Below are 17,233 nucleotides of genomic sequence, written 5' to 3' on the forward strand. Positions count from 1 at the left end.
ATGATATGTCCTAAAAATATTAACATAGTGTTTCCAATTAGTATGTTTCTTATTTAAAATATTTATTATTTAACATAGCACACTAATTTATTTTAGTTTCAAGTGGATGAACATAGGCTTTTTGCATTTTTAAAATTTTCATTTTAAAGGCCTTGTACAGAGAGGTTACACTTACAAATGTTACATGAGTACATTTCCTTTTGAACAGACCACACTATATTCATCTTTAGTTGTTTGGTATGTCTGACTCAGAGTAGTGTGAGAAATACTATAATAGCAAGTAGGTTATTTCAGATACATAGAAATGGAAAAGACTAGCTATACCCAGAAAGCTTGTAGATATCAGCATTAACATGGTGGGGTTTTTTTGTTATAATTTTTCTTGTTTGTATTTATTTTTTGCCAGTCCTGGGACTTGAACTCAGGGCCTAGGCACTGTCCTTGAGCACTTTTGCTCAAGGCTAGCACTCTATCACTTGAGCCACAGCACCACTTTCAGCTTTTTCTGTGTATGTGGTACCCAGAAATTGAACCCAGGGCTTTTTGCATTCTGTTCAAGCACTCTACCACTAGGTCACACACCCAGCCACAAAGTGAATTTTTTTATATCTGGCCTTTGAGTGGCTACTTTGAGTAACCTTACAAATTAATGCTCCAATGGAGGAAGAGGACAGAGACCTAAGAGGATTCAGCACACAGGTGGGAGGATGAAGATCAAGAAAGACTCTGTAACTGTATCAGTGAAAGAACCTAAAGGGAACAATAGGGGGAAATTTTCATACACATATATTTACATTTTAATCTTAATTCTAATTCACTAGGCAATTTTTTTCATTTACTGTTGTATCAGAAATAAGCCTATCACACAACATTAATGGATTCTTTTCAGTGTACCAGGGGCTATACTGCCCCTTCATGATACTCAGGATGATATATTCCATTCTCTCTAGCAGTTTTAGTTTTGCATCTGGTAAAAGAATTAGGCATGTAGTAGCTGCCTATTATTGAGAATTTTTGCCGGGTAGACTATCTTACTAAATTCTCATGACAGACTCATGAACCTTATTTTACAGATAGGATTGTATAGTCTTAAAAAAATTTGTAATTTTTCCAAAAATCATATAATTAGAGGCTGTTAGAGACTTGATCTCAGTTCAGTTTGACTCTGAAGCCTGTGAGGTCATGCATTATTAATGATGAGGATATTTCTGAGAAATACACAACTAGGTGCATACCATAGTTGTATGAATATTGTGCAGTAATACCAACCTTGGTTATATTGTGTATATGATCTTTTTGGTATATGGACATGAGATGAAATCAAACACAAGCAAATACTTATTGTGATGTAAGAAATGTAAGTTAACACAAGATAAATATAGGTGTTGTAAGCGTGACACAGAACTCTGTTTTGCAGTAGACTTTTTCATAAAAAGAAAAATACATAGTAAATTAATGATAAAATATGTAGAATCATAAATTACGTTCTACTGGCTGACATGTATAATCCTAGCTACTCAGAAGGCTTAGATATGGAGGGTCAGGGTTGGAGACTGGCTCTGGCAGAATAGGCCATGAGACTGTTTTATTTTGGTAGACAACTAAAATTTCAATTGATGAACACCAAAATTTCATATATCTTGACAAATATAAAGTCAAGGAGATGCTCTGGTCAAGGAAAAGTACAGAGTAGAGCCAATGATTTAAAATGTGACATCTTCCAATGACAGGATTCTTTTGTTTCACTTAACTAGTGTTGGAATTTCTTTAAACAACAATGTCTTCCTTACCAATGTAAAATCAATAAGAAATATTGTTTCTAAAATTAATAACTAATTATGTCATTCATAGTAATTATTCTTTTTGTGATTTATTCTTTAACATTTTACATTGAGCCATTGACAAACTTGATAATAAGTAGCAAATGAATGGGGATTTTTACCTTGACTAGTAAGAAAGAGTATGGAGTATTTGTGGTAGCTCAAAGGTGCCTATAAATTTATGTGTAAACACATTCAGTGGTTAAAATACACTGGGACGTATCTCTAGGCATTCATACACTATGAGACCAAAGGAAGATATTCTTAGGAGATGATCACAAAGGCTGAATACCTATATGCATCTGATCATATAAAATCTGATCATATACAATGATATTTATAGAACTGAACTCCAGGAAATGGAAATGAGGGTGTTTTTCTTTGTTGCTTTTTTTCTTTTCATTTGTTTGTTCATTATCTGTCTTTTGGAGGGCAAAAGGGGCCACAGAAATGGTGGAACAAAGGGTGAACAAATGCAGCAGTGGTACTACTAGATACTGTTGAAAATGAACTGTACAACTTGTGGGAAGGAATAGGAGGGAAAAGCTGGGATAGAGTTATGGATGGTATAACACTGTCCAACTATACTACCTCCAAACATCACCTTTTTAATAACAATAAAAATGCATAAAGAGAAAAAATACTTTGATGATAATTTTCTGTTGATCTTAGTCATAAATAAAGTATACTATTTCTACCATTCAATTATATACTACTTTAAAATGCTATTTATAGACAAAATAATAGCATATCAAAAACTGTGTTATAGACTTGCCTCTACAGTATGGTTATAACCACAGATGGGTATTCATAAGAGTGGAAATTTGTACATAGGAAGGAAAAACTTGCTGATTATTACTGATGATCATGTTTACTGATACAGTGAGAGCATTAAGGGGAGGTTGTCTATTCTTAAGGATTTTCCATAGTTACTTTGATGATTCTGTATTACTTCAAAGAAAAATAAATAACATATGTAAGTATCAAATAGACGGTTGGGAGATCTGCTGCCCAAATGCTACTGCCATCTAGTTATTTTTTGTTTGTTTGTTATCTGTTTAGGAAATCATTAGTGAAAAGTGTTGAGAACTAGTAGTCTTTGTTGTACCAAAGAAAAACCATCCACCTTGAGAGGCTTTTAATTACTTAATTCCTAGATTGATTTTCCCTGATTACTTACATTTATCCTATTGTAGGGGAAGACATGAACATTTTTAAAGGCATACAGTTATCTTAGTTTACTGTTCTTTGTCCTTCCTAATTTAAGACTACTTTCTTACTGTCCAAAATCCTTTAAATCAGTCTTATAAGATTAAACAACATAGTAGTGCTGTTCTTATGTAAAATATGATGCAAACAAAAATGACTATGATTTTCCAGGTAACATATTACACTAAAGAATATTTACTTCATTCTGTGAATGTAGCTTAGTGCTTGAGTGCTTGCTTAGCATGCATGATGCCCTGGATTCAATTCCTTAGCACCACCCAAAGAGAAAAAGCCAGAAGTGATACTATGACTCAAGTGATCAAAAGAAGCTCAGGGACAACATCCAAGCCTTGAGTTCAAGCCCCAGGATTGGCCAAAATAATACTAATAGTAATAATAATCATCACTAAAGCAGTTATTTGAGGAGGCATTAAAAATACCGTACTAAGCCAATGTAAGAAATTCTGATACTCAAAAGTATATTTTAGGAAGTGGCACTGTGGCTCAAAGTGGTAGAGCACTAGCCTTGAGCATAAAATCTCAAAGACAGCTCCCAAGCCCAGAGGTCAAGCTCCATGATCAAAAAATATATCTATTTTAATGAAAGAAATCATATTTTGATGCGTTTTCTCAGCTTTTAAGATTTTTTCTTTCAATGACCTACTTTATCATCATTAGTAAAAGTTACTCTAGATTGATTTTTAATTTTTCCTTTAAACAGCATCTTTACGTAATAGCACTCCTAAAGTAACTACTTTGATGGTGTTTCTTTGTTTTTCCTACAGATGTCTAAACAAGAACAGAAAGAACTGGATGCATTTGATGGTGGCATAGCTGAAACCTGGTCTCGGTATAGTGGTGCCCAGGACAGTGGATTTGGCAGTGACAGTGTTAAAATCAGAATAGTGCAGATAGAGCCACACAGTGGTGCCAGTCAGCACCGCATTGCTCGTCCCTCACGCCAGTCATCAATTGTAAAAAATCTAAATTTCATTCCCTTTGACATATTTATTACTGCAAGTAGAATCTCACTAATGACATACTCCTGTAAAGCCTTGCCCAAATTGAAATCACAAGAACAGAAAGAAGATGAAAAAACGGGCAAGAGTTCACTGAATTTCCCAGAAGTTGATTCAGATGCTGCTAAGCCTGACCAGGCATGTATTTCCACGGTGACAGCAGATGATCTCTTAAGCAGTAACACTTCTTTTCCTTCTGGGAAGAAAATAGGGGTTCTCTCTCTTGAAAGTCTTCGTGCATCTACAAGATCATCGGCTAGACAAGCTCTTGGCATAACTATTGTTCGGCAGCCTGGTCGACGAGGAAATGGTGACTTACAGTTAGAACCATTTCTATACTTTATTGTGTCTCAGCCTTCCTTGCTTCTGAGTTGTCACCACAGAAAGCAGCGAGTGGAGATATCCATTTTTGATGCTGTGCTTAAAGGGGTGGCCTCTGATTACAAATGTACAGGTAAGAGCCTTCAAATTTATTGAAGTGCTGTGTTATTTATTGACTGCTACACATTTTAATTCTGTAGCTTCAAGACTGATTTGTAAAGAAGATATCTGGAGGACTTGACAAGTCTTTTCTCTACAGATTATGTAAATTATATGTCCCACTGAAGAATCATTTTAAAGTAAATATTTGAAAGTTTGCCCTTAATATTCTTATATTCTTACTGTACCTCTAAATATTCTTTCCCTCCCCACCAGGAGCTGACTGAAACAGAAACGCTTCTTAGCTATAACAATTTACAGTATATATATATATATATATATATATACACACACACACACACAAATATATATAAATGGCTCATAGATATACTACCATATTAATGAATAACAAAAGAATAAGAATATACAGTTTATTGTTTTGATTTCCTTTTGTAATCTAGTCTCCTCAGCACAATGGAATAGAAGTGTTAGTAAAGTCTATCAAAAAAAAAAGTTGAATGATTTGAAGATTTTTATATATTTACCAAAAAACTAAAATGTTGGCAAATAAACTCTTACAATCCATCTGTATCTTTCTTATAACCAGAGAGCACCCTATATTATAGTAATTATATTCAACATGTTCAGTGAGCAAATGATCAATTTAAGGTATATAAACTGTAACAAGATCGAAATGAGATCAAGTAAAGTATGAGAGACCTTTCCATGATGTGTTATTAGAGATATAGTCTAAGACTAGAGAAGATAATTAGATCAACCAAGATTCAGTAGTTGAAAAGGAACCTTCTAAGTATAGTTCAGTTACAGTTCACTTTGCCAAAAGAGCTGTGGGTTCTGTCATTTAGTGTGTGTCTACTGCCTGTGGTTAAACCTAGGGACACTCCCTAGACTGTTTACTAGTACTCTCTTCAGCAGTGACCTAGAGCTGGCTGATTCATAACAGCTTATATTGGGATCAAAAGACTGATGTTAGACTTTGAGGATCTTTGTAAATAACTAATACTTAAGCTAGCCATAGTGGGAGGAGAATTTGCATCAATCATCTCTCCAGTCTTAAGAGGCATTTGTTAAACATTTACTGGCAACTACCAGTAAATTACTTCCTCCTTTCTTCAAACATGTTCTCATTTACTGAGTGTAAATGGTACAATAGTTACTTCATAGATACTTGGGAATGGAGAATGGTGCTGGGGAAGTAGAGCATGTCACATGATTTAAGGTCTTGCCTCCACATCCAATACCTGTTTAAGTCTGCTTAACTTGACTAAAACTAGTTGCACGATTGTGGAATCCTAATCCTCAGCACTTCCTTACATTCACTCAGCTCTACCATATGAGGGACAGCACCACTTCTGGCCTTTTCTGTATGTGGTACCAGGGAATCAAACCCTGGGCTTCATACACGCTATGTAAGCACTCTACTACTAGGCCATACTCCCAGCCCCTCCAAAAGATTTGACAGTCCTGGAATCATAATCTTACTCATAAGGAAAGAAAAAAAGAAAATTATGTGTAGCTGTGGTGTGAACATTCATTGGAGGGAAAGAGAGGCAGCAGTGAGATGGAGGTGACTAGTTTTACTAGCAGTCATTGTTGCCCTTTAATTGAAGAGATAAAGTGAGATACCACAATGAAGTTAACCTTCTAAGAAAGGCCAACAAATAGGTAAAAACATCTTAAATTTTAAAAAGTGAAAGAAGAGGGCCAGAAGTTTGGCCTAGTAGTAGAGTGCTTGCCCATATACATAGAAAAAAGCTGGAAGTGGTGCTGAGGCTGAAGTGGTAGAGCTCTAGCCTTGAGAAATCCCAAGCACAGTACTCAAGCCTTGAGCCTAGGACTGGCAAAAAAAAAAAAAAAAAGAAGTATTTACATCTATGTTTCTACATGTCTCTAAAATGTTTATACTTTCTAGAAATTAAAATTCATCTTTTACTAAGGAGGATAAGAAGTGAAAGCCAGACAATACCAAACTTATTTGTGTATGCCTATAATTGCCATTTTTGACATTTTAGTCGCCCAGACTTTTCTGTTTAGGTGGTAGGGGATTTATTTGGTTCTTTGTGATCACAAAGATTTGATTGTAAAAGAATTATCATACAATGTAGCTTATCAATATTTATTGCCATCTCTGGAAACTGTGAGCTCGTATTCCTTTATATAAAAATCAAGTGGGACATGAAGCAAACCAAGCAGTCTGTGTCATTCCTTAAAAAGGCTTTTCATGTTTAGATGATAAATTTCAAATGTAGAAATCTTAGTTATACAAAACATGAGTAGATCCTGCCAGGTAACAGTGGCTCACACCTATAATTATAGCTATGCAGGAGATTGAGATCTGGGGATCACAGTTCTAAGCCAGCCCATGCAGCAGTATCGTCTATGAGACTCTTACACCCAATTAACCACCAAAAAGGAAAGAATGTCAGATTTTATTTAACTCATCAATTAATGATTTTATGATTAATTTATAAGAATTAATATATATGAAACTTAGTTATCTCAAAGAATTTATTCTAGAATTCAAACATTTAGTGATAAGAGCCACTTAATCATTGACATTATTCATTGTCAAATTTTTAGATAATTCTAAAAAGGTAGAAATATTTGGCATTAAATTACATTTCCTTTGACATATTGAGAAGACCTAAGGAAGAGTCTAAAAGTAAATGTTCACAATTATTTAAGCATCATGGTACTATGTCATATCTCAAAGTAATTCTATTAAATTAGTCAGTATAGTTTTAGATTTACATTTTCTCTCCTGTCTTATGTAATCTACTTGATTTACTATCCTGGATTGAGCTTTGTTCTATTAGGCTTTCATTTCTACATTCAGACAACCTTTGAGTATTGTAATTTGTTCATTCAGTTTAACACTTATTAAACAAGATGGTAAGTCAGGCCACTTAACAACCCTACTGATTATTATTGGTGATGTCTTAGCAGAATGTACATAGATGAATAAAGATCTATAAATTCTGCTTCTAGAGAAGCGATTTTGAGAAGCTATTATGAGTGATATTGTAAGGCTTAAGAAAACTGCTTGATTGTAGAGGATTGCACTCTTTAATAAATTTTTAATAGTAGTGCTCTCAATGTAGCCACAACTCAGAACGTACTCTATATTCTATTTATTTTGGGACTTATTTTTGTAATTTATTCCAGTGGTTTTCCTGGAGTTTACAGAATGCACACCAAATATTTCTATTTAGAGGTAATATATTATCACTTTTTTTCCAGTCCTGGGGCTTGAACTCAGGGCCTGAACACTGTCCTTGGGCTTTTTCTTAAAGGCTAGTGCTCTACCACTAGAGCCACAGCACCACTTCCGGCTTTTCTATGTATGTGATACTGAGGAATTGAACCTGGTCTTCGTGCATGCTAGGCAAGCTTTCTACCACAAGGCCAAACGCCCATCCCCTAGAGGTAATATATTATCATTTTAAGGAAAATATAGGAACATTACAATCCTTTCAACCTTTAATAAAAACCAAAAACTAGTACTAAAGTTTGAAAGGACCTTGCATTTGCTAAGCAGTTGATCTACCTTTTGAGCCTCTCCCCAAACACTTTCTGGTTTTACAAATAGAGACTTGCTTTTTTTCCCTGGCTGGCCTGAATTACAGTCTTCCTTCTTATACTTCCCGCTTAGCTAGGAAGACAATCACACATCATTGCACTCAACTATTGTTTGAACTGGGGTCTTACAAATTTCTTTCCAGGCTGGCTTTGAACTGTGACCTTTTTAGTCTCAGTCTCTGACATAGATACGATTATAGGTGTGAGGTACTGGGGCCCAGCTGGCCTTATATGATTTTATAGGATGCTTTACTGTCCCCCACCTACATTTTGTCATATATATTGCACCTATATACATTGAATGCCAGATAAAGATTTGATAATTTCAATAATCTTACATTTTTTATTTAAAACTGAAGATCAAAAAGTCCTTTAGATTTTAAAGTGTTTATCATGTCTAGTGTTCCATAAATTCTGTTAGTTCCAAATTTCCTTCTGGTTTGCTTTTCTTCAGCATTAACAACTTGCTTTTGGCCAGGTGCTCATGGTACATGCCTATAATCCTCATTACTCAGAAGGCTGAAATCTGAGAATCACTGTTTGAAACAAGCCCAGGCAGGAAAGTATGAGACTCTTAGTTTCCAATTAGCCACCAAAAAGCCAAAGATAGAGCCATAGCCTAGGTAGTAGAATGTTAATTGAGCACATAAGGTCACTGACAGCACCCATGCCCTGAGTTCAAGCCCCAAGACCAGCACACAAACACAAAATGAACTTGTCTTTTGCATTTGACTATTTTTAAAGCAACGTTGCTATACATAAATTTTCTCTTAGGTTTTCCTGATCTGAGACATTTCTTTCAGTACTTTAGACCTATTGTTGTGGTTTCTTCTATCCTGTTGTAGTTATTCTATTCATGATTTTTGTTGTTGTTGCTGGGGTTAGAACTTAACTACTTGTACTTGCTAGGGAAGTTGTGTTTCGCTTTTTCCCAGCCTCCCACAAATATGTTTTATCACACCCAGCTTCTTTGTTAAGATGAAGTTCTTGCTAATTTTTTACTACGTTGACCTTGAGCTATAGTCCATAATATTTTTCTCTTAAGAAACTGAGAATACGGGGCCGGGAGTTTGGCCTAGTGGTAGAGTGCTTGCCTAGCATGCACGAAGACCAGGGTTCGATTCCTCAGTACCCCACGTACATAGTAAAAAGCCGGAAGTGGTGCTGAGGCTCAAGTGGTAGAGTGCTAGCCTTGAGAAAGTCCAAGGACAGTGCTCAAACCCTGAGCTCAAGCCCAGGACTGGCAAAAAAAAAAAAAGAAACTGAGAATACAGGCATGAACCAACATGCCTGACCCTGTCCTCCATGGGTTTTAAGTGAAAAAAATCCATACTTATTCTTTCCTCATTTGTGATAAGTTGTCTTCTGTAGATATTCTCAAGATACTGTTTTTTTTAATCCTCTTGGTTTTACATAGATTGATTATGAATTTACCCTTTATCACATTTTTTTTTCCAGTCCTGAGGCTTGAACTCAGGGTTTGGACACTTTTTGCTCAAGGCTAGTGCTCTCTGCCACTTAAGCCACAGCACCACTTCCTGATTTTTCTGTGGATGTATTACTGAGGAATTGAACCCAGTGCATGTGAGGTGAGCACTCTACCACTAGGCCACGCTCCTGGCCCCCCGTTATCACATCTTTTAACTTCTTGTAATTTAGTGGCCTTGGTCATGAGTTTTTCTAATATTTTTAACGTTACTTCTTGTCCTTTCTGATAATTTTAACATTGTTCTAAAGATCCCTTTTCTTCAGTTTAGATTTTTTTTTTAATGCCAGTTCTGGGGCATGAACACAGGTCCTGGTTGCTGTCCCCGAGCTGTGTGCTCAAGGCTAATACTCTACCACTTAAGCCACAGCCCTGCTTCCAGCTTTTATTTGGTAGTTAGTTGGAGATAAGAGTCTTACAGTTACCTGGAGATAAGAGTCTTGCAGTTAAATTGGAGATAAAAGTCTGACAGACTTTCCTGCCCAGACTGGATTTGAAATTCAGTCCTCAGATCTCAAGCTCCTACATAGCTATGATGAGCCACCTTCACCTGACTGATTTTTAGGTTTCTGACAATCTCAGTATTTAGCCCATATGGGCTTAGAATTCAGTTGTCTAGCTTCAGCTGGCTTATAGTTGTGTATACTATTTATATTTATATGCAAACACATACATAACAAATTCTGTGAGATTTTACCTAGCCTAGGTGACAAGTGAATTCTTTTTCTTTTTTTTTTTGGCCAGTCCTGGGCTCGGGCTCCAGGCCTAAGCACTTCCGTGGACTTTCTCATGGCTAGAGCTCTACCACTTGAACCACAACAACATCACTTCTGGCTTTTTCTATGTATGTGGTACCAAGGAATCGAACCTGGGTCTTCATGCGTGCTAGGCAACCACTATACCACTAGGCCAAAGTCCCGGCCCAGAGAAGTGAAATTTTTAACTGTACTGTATCTATTTTACAAAGCAGAATTAAAATTAAATGATAGCAATTATTTATTTTGAATGTTACTAAGAAATTATAATTAAGCATAATTTAGTAATCCTAAATTATAGCAATGTACAAAGTATTACAGTACTATATTTTTATTTCCTAAGTTTAAAAATTAGCAGATTAACAATTAAATTATCAGATAAATTCCTTTTTGACTACTATTCAAATGATTTTCCACCTAATTCAAGTAAATAATAACTCTGTAGTTGGTTCCATGCCCTTCCCACCTGGAAACAACCTCTAACAGAAAAAAAGTGCTTCTGCCAGCACCTTTATATGTAGCAGCTGTATTACTGGCAATTCTCATTTAAATAAAGATGTATATAGTTGTTTTTAACATGATCATATTAGTGTGTTTATAAATGTTTAAAATTTGGTATTTGTTTTGTTTAAAGTAATAGAGTCCAGATTTGAAATTGCCTCATAACTTTGCTATGCACCCAAGGCAGCCTAAAATGTCATTTTTCTTCTTGTTTAGGGCTTTTTTTTGTTTGCTTTTGAAAAAATAACTATGCAATCTGGTCCATTCTGAAAGAGAACTTCCATACTATACAGTCAGTGAAATATCTTAATACTCAGTAATGTATACTAGGACTGAACAAAGAAATCAATTGAAAACAATAGTTCCTCCCTCTATAACTTCTTTATTTAATTATTACTTTTCAAATATCAGCTAAGCTAAAATGCAGATTTTAGAGTTTATTGGAAGTATCATACTAGAAAAGCAAGTAACGACATACTTTGCTTGACAGTAACATCCAAGATATACCTCTAGTGGGGAAGATTCTAATCCTAGCCTTGCTGTTTATTGCTGTATGATTTTGAGCAAGTTACTTTTGGTATCTCTGAGTCTCACTTTGCTTTCCTCAGTTTCCTTACCTATAATACAAGAATATTCTGGTACCCATTTCTGAAGGTTGTTAGGAGAGTTAAACAGTGTGTATGATGTTCTTAATTAAGTACTCAGCCCAGGCTCAATGAATGCTAATATTGTGGTTGCTTTTTTTTCATTTATTGTTAGGTTCTTCTCCTCTCTACCTCCTTGCCCGTTTGTCTTGGAGCTTGAACTTTGGGCCTGGGCAATGTCCCTGAGATTTTGTGCTCAAGGCTGGTGCTCTACCACTTGAGTTAAATGAGTTAAAGCTGTACTTCTATAGCATTTTGGGTTGCTTTAATGAAGATAAAAGTTTCATACTTCAAACCATGATGCTCAGCTCTCACCTCCTGAGTAGCTAAGGTCATAGGCTTGAGCCTCTGGCACCCAGAAATTGTTAGTATGTTTAAGTTTACTTTGAAATAGTGATCATAATTGAGAAAAACTATATAATTTCAATATAATATTTATTGTATTATTTGAAAATATTCAGTTATAATAATTGGCTGTTTACCCACTTGATTAATAGTACTATAGAAAATGAACCAAATGCAATTGAGTAAACCAACAGTTAAAAAAACATAAACTAGCTTCTAAACCTCATAAATCATTTCTTAATTTTACTGTTATTATGACTTTAAGAAAAGATCAAATTGCATGTCTCTTAAAGTTTGTATTCATGTCCCTGAAGAGGCTTAGAATTAACCTGTGACTTTAATATCATAACCACAACTTAAGTGTTTATCTGAAATTTTTGCTGCTGGAAATATTTTCTGCTGGTCAATATGTGAAGTGAATTTATTAATTTCCCAGGCATCAGCAAGTGAATCTCTTCAATGAAATATACTGCAGTGCATCACACGGGGGAAAAGTAGTAACAAAGTTAAACAAGAAGTAACCTAAGTTGAACCCCCAAGGCTCATGCCTGTAATCCTTCTTAGAAAGGCTGAAATCTCAGGGTCATGTTTCCAGTCTAAAGTTCATGAAACTTATCTCCAATAAACTACTCAGAAAAGGCTGGAAGTGGTGCTATGGTTCAAGTAGTAGAATGATAGCCTTGAGAAACAATCTCAGGAACATAATCCAGGCCCTGAGAACTACAGGGCTAGCACTGTCCCCCGCCCTCCCACCCCCCCAAAAAAGAAGAAAGAAGGAAGGGAAAGAAGGAAAGGGACCTAGTAGTAGAAGAGAATTAGTGGGAAAATGTATTGGAAAATAAATCAGGAAATTTGACTTGTATTCTTGGTACTGATTTCTAAACTCTTTGATCCAGAAAACTAAATTTCTTGATGCTCTAGTTTTCTCTGTCTCTAAAAATGTATAGATTAATACTGCTGTTTGAACTCTAATGGTTTAATTTGAACTCCAAATGAGATCATAAAAAAAAGAAAAATAGAACTTTATTCATCTGTTATTGTTAACAATGGAAGGGAGAATTAATAGCCTTCATCTTGGACATGATTAATGTTCTGTCCTGTGTCATTCCCATTGTTTATTTTAAATGAATGAAAGAAAGAATCATTGAAAGACATTGATTGAAGAGACTCAGACTTGCTCAGTTGTTTTCTTGTAAAATACATGCTTCTAAAAGTAAAAGCCAATGACTTCAAACATAGTAGTGTTTTACTTGATAGGCACACACTCTACTACTTGAACTATGCCTTAAACCCTTTTTTGCTTTTGTTATTTCTCAAATTTCTCCTATTTATGTCCAGTCCAGACTAGACTGAGATCTTCCTATTTATGTTTCCTTTGTAGATATGCTGACAGGTATGTTGCAGCTTTAATAGTTGAGATGGCATCTCAAGAACCTTTAGCTAAGGCTATCCTCCTGATCCTTGCCTCCTAAGTAGTTAGAATTGAAGATGTGAGCCATTGCAGCTACTGGTATTTTATTTTTAATTAAATATAAAGAAACTTACCAATTTTTAAATGAAAACAGCTTAATTCCTACTTTTCAAATTTTATATTTTCTATTATATCCTTATTTAGATGTAAGCAAAAAGTAAAAGAAAAATTCTTTAAGTTAGGAAGAGAAGAGATTTGCAAGACATACCATACACACAGATTCATTTGGTTTACACATTGGCTGTGAGAAACAAAATGGTAACTGTTGAACTCTTATCCTGAGAAGTCCCAGACAAAACACTTAACATGTGTTATTTAGTATTATATTCTTAGCATCTCCACATCTTTTTTTGAAATTAGTTCTGTTTTTGGAAGAAAATAGAATGAGACTCATAAAAGTTAAATTTACCTCATTAAAGAATTCAGGACCCGTGGTGACAGAAGGTGTAGAGTAGAAGGTATCCTTCACTCACCTGGCAGGGACATTCACACTGTCCCATGTCCCCAGCACTGATGAGGCTTCTGAAACCTCTCTGAGAAAGACCAAAGATTTTCTCCTTTCTGCCATAGGAATAGAATCACACTTGGCAGAACCAACAGTGTTTGTTGTAAAAGTCGGTGTGATGGCAACATGAGAAAGTCCTGCCAGTTTTGGTGTACCCTTCTATTAATTGTCCCAAAAGAGCTCATTACTTGGTTAATGCCTATTAATAGTCATCATAACAGTAATCTGTCATATAGTAATGTCAATAACATTTGAATGAAAACTACATAAAATTCGTGAGAAGAATAAAGATCAGGAAATATACACAGATCTGGTGACCTCCAAAGTTTTTGTTTCTTTTATTGCCCCATACTTTCTCCTACATTATAAACTCATCGAGAACTCTATCCTGGAGAAAGTTCTATGAACATAGTCTTAGGCCAGAAACTATGTCTCAACTATAAGACTATACCATATTACTTCCTGTTAATAATACATCAAGTTGCTTAAATGCTATTTCATGAACATGAAATGTTCATGTAATTAAAGATCAAAGACATATTTGAGCAGATATAGACTCCATCTTAGTTCTGTGGCAGTAGAAACTTTACAGAAAGAAAGAAAAAAAAGGAAGGAAGGAAGGAAGGAAGGAAGGAAGGAAGGAAGGAAGGAAGGAAGGAAGGAAGGAAGGGAGGGAGGGAAGGAAGGAATACAGATACCAATGGCTCATACCTGTAATCCTAGCTACTCAAGAGGCTGAGATCTGAGGATTGTGGTTCAAAGCAAGTCTGGACAGGAAAGTCTGTGAGACTCTTCTCTTCAGTTAACCACCAAAAAGCCAGAAGTAAAGCTGTGGTTTAAGTGGTAGAGCACTACCCTTGAGCAAAAGTTCAAGGACAGTGCCCAGGCCCAGGCCCTAAGTTCAAGACTCGGGATTGGCATACACACACACAAAATACGATAATAAAAGGGTTTAGCCTGTTACTTCTTTCAAAAACTCACAATATATCCCCTGGACTTTGTGGAAGTGATACAATGAAGGCATAAGTAGATCTTGAACAATTTGTAGTATTTTATAACAAGTATATTTTCTAATCATATGCTATTATCAGAGAAAAAAAATCAGTTAATGCAATGACTCTAAAATAACAGGTTAATAAAATTTGGCTCTACTGAAATATAATTTAGGAAAACGCCAATTGTTTTATAGATAAATATCATCAATGTTATCAGCATTAGTATCAAAGATTTGGATTTAAAATATGGCATAGTTCCAAATTGGGTAATAATGGGCAAGATGTTAGTTATTGAGAATTATAAGCAGCAATAAGATCAGATTAGTATAGTGAGAGGCTAAGTGGCCAAGAGCAGACTGACAGGATACTTGCTTGAGGAGTGGAAAGATGTTTAAACTGGGTGTGTCCTAGCTTCTCTGGAGGTTGAGGGAGGATTGCTTGAATCCAGGAGTTCACTTTGGAGACAGCTCCAAAACAAATAAACAAAAAATGAAGTACTCAAGAGCATAGTTTAGTATTTATTGTTTCAGTCCCACACGTTTTCAAGGATTTTCCACCATAAAGAAAGTTTAGGGATTGTGGTAGAACTTCATGTTTCAGTTTGTCCTTATTTCAACAGACATATAAGATGAGGTTATCTTTAGGAAAGACAGTAATTGCACTTACCGCCACAACAGCAAAAAGAACAACAACAAAAAAATGAAACTGCCAGGAAAAATAATTCTTAAATAAATGGTTTTTCAGATTTGAAAGGTAGGTCAGAAGGATTTCAGTCAAAACTATAGCCTACTCTGGAAAAAAGCACATAACTTATATCTCAAAAGCAGTAACACTAGGGCATGGCATAAACAACACGAGCAGCAACACTAGGCTCAGTGGCCTAAATCTTAGAACTTAAATTGAATCCCTGGTATCACCAGAAAAGCATGGAGGGGAAGGCACGAGGGAGGGAAATCTAGGTCTTCAGATCTCAGTCTCTTGTGTAGCTAGGATTACAGGTATGAGCCACCAGCACTCTGAATTTGTTTTGTTTTGTTTTGTTTTGCCAGTCCTGGGGCTTGAACTCTGGGCCTCAGCACTATCTCCAGCCCAAGGCTAGTACTCTACCACTTGAGCTGCAGCACCACTTCCCACTTGTAGCTTTTTGGTGGTTAATTGGAAAGAAGAATCTTACAGACCTTTCTGCTTGGGCTGGCTTCAAACACTGATCCTCAGATCTTAGCTTCCCAAGTAGCTAGGATTACTTGCATGAGTTACCAGAAGCTTAATATGACCATATTGTTTTAATTGGTCTAATTTTATCGTTCTTATTGTTAGAATCCTTGTCCTAGAAAAGTGTGGAAATAGATTATACATATATAATTTGTGTGTGTGTGTGTGTGTGTGTGTGAGTGTGTGCATGTCTCAGTCAGCTTTTTGCTTGAGATTGGCACATTTGAACCACAGCTCTTCTTCCAACTTTTTGATATTTAATTGGAGATAAAAGTCTCATAACACTCTTTCTCTTTATACAACTTTGTCATTCTTATTACTGTGCTTCACTTATTCTAAATTTACTTGCCAAATTTTTATGTATACTGTTCATATTTTACATCAATTTTAATTTCTCTGTTCATTATATTTATTCATATTTGTTCTCACCATTAAACAAAATAACGTTAAAATATACATAACCTAAAGGGTTTGTGTACATGTGTGACAGAAAAGGTAAAATCAACTGAAATTTTGTTATGATTGATAGTAAAAATGTTGACCAAATTTCATCATTAAAATAGATTATGGGAAAGCTACTGAAATTAACTTCCAAAGATATCTTTTTTTCAGCATACAGATTTTCCTCTATGTTCTTTTATTCTATTGCCAGTATCACACTTTTTAAAAATATTCACCTATTAAGCTTATATACTTAGAAGATAGAGATGGGGAGATCACAGTTTGAGGCCAGCCTGGACATATACACTCTCAGTACCACATCTTAACCAATGGATGGGCATAGTGGTATACACCTGAGGAAGCACAAGTAGGAAGACTACAAGCTAGGACTACCCAGGCATAAATCTAGACCTATACATTCAAAACAACCAAGACAATTGGACTGGAGGCATGCCTCAGGTGGTAGAATGCCTGCCTTATAAGTCTGTGGCCAAGAGTTCAGTCTTCACCACTGCTGCAGCCCCTTCCCCACTCAATTCTACCATTATTTGTTAGCAGCAGTTCAGAGTACATATTTTTCCTTCATTCCTAGCATGTGGGTTTAGACTTGTAATGTTTTTTCATCTTTTGCTTACTCTGGAAAACATACTTCTCTCATCCACCTCATTCAGACATGGCTTACTTTTTTTAGTACAAGTACTTGTATACTCTGTATGTACAAATACATATAATTATTTCACCGCTTTTCCTCTTGGCCAACTCAGGCTCAAACACCAAAATGAGTTGTTGATAATGTAATCTGTGTTTTTA

At 35.6% G+C, this 17,233-nt stretch overlaps 1 protein-coding gene across 1 annotated transcript in view; it reads left to right on the forward strand.

The window, feature by feature from the left end:
• Vps13b (vacuolar protein sorting 13 homolog B) overlaps positions 1 to 17,233 on the forward strand; it is a 494,062-nt gene that overhangs the window by 305,637 nt on the left and 171,192 nt on the right. The window contains exon 34 of the mRNA XM_090339134.1: positions 3,815 to 4,502. Within this exon, the coding sequence (XP_090195260.1) occupies positions 3,815 to 4,502 (688 nt within the window). The remainder of the gene's footprint in view (positions 1 to 3,814; positions 4,503 to 17,233) is intronic.

The sequence above is a fragment of the Megascapheus bottae genome, chromosome 9, assembly GCF_031878675.1.
Source record: "Megascapheus bottae isolate mThoBot1 chromosome 9, mThoBot2.hap1, whole genome shotgun sequence".
In the NCBI taxonomy this organism is placed as follows: domain Eukaryota; kingdom Metazoa; phylum Chordata; class Mammalia; order Rodentia; family Geomyidae; genus Megascapheus; species Megascapheus bottae.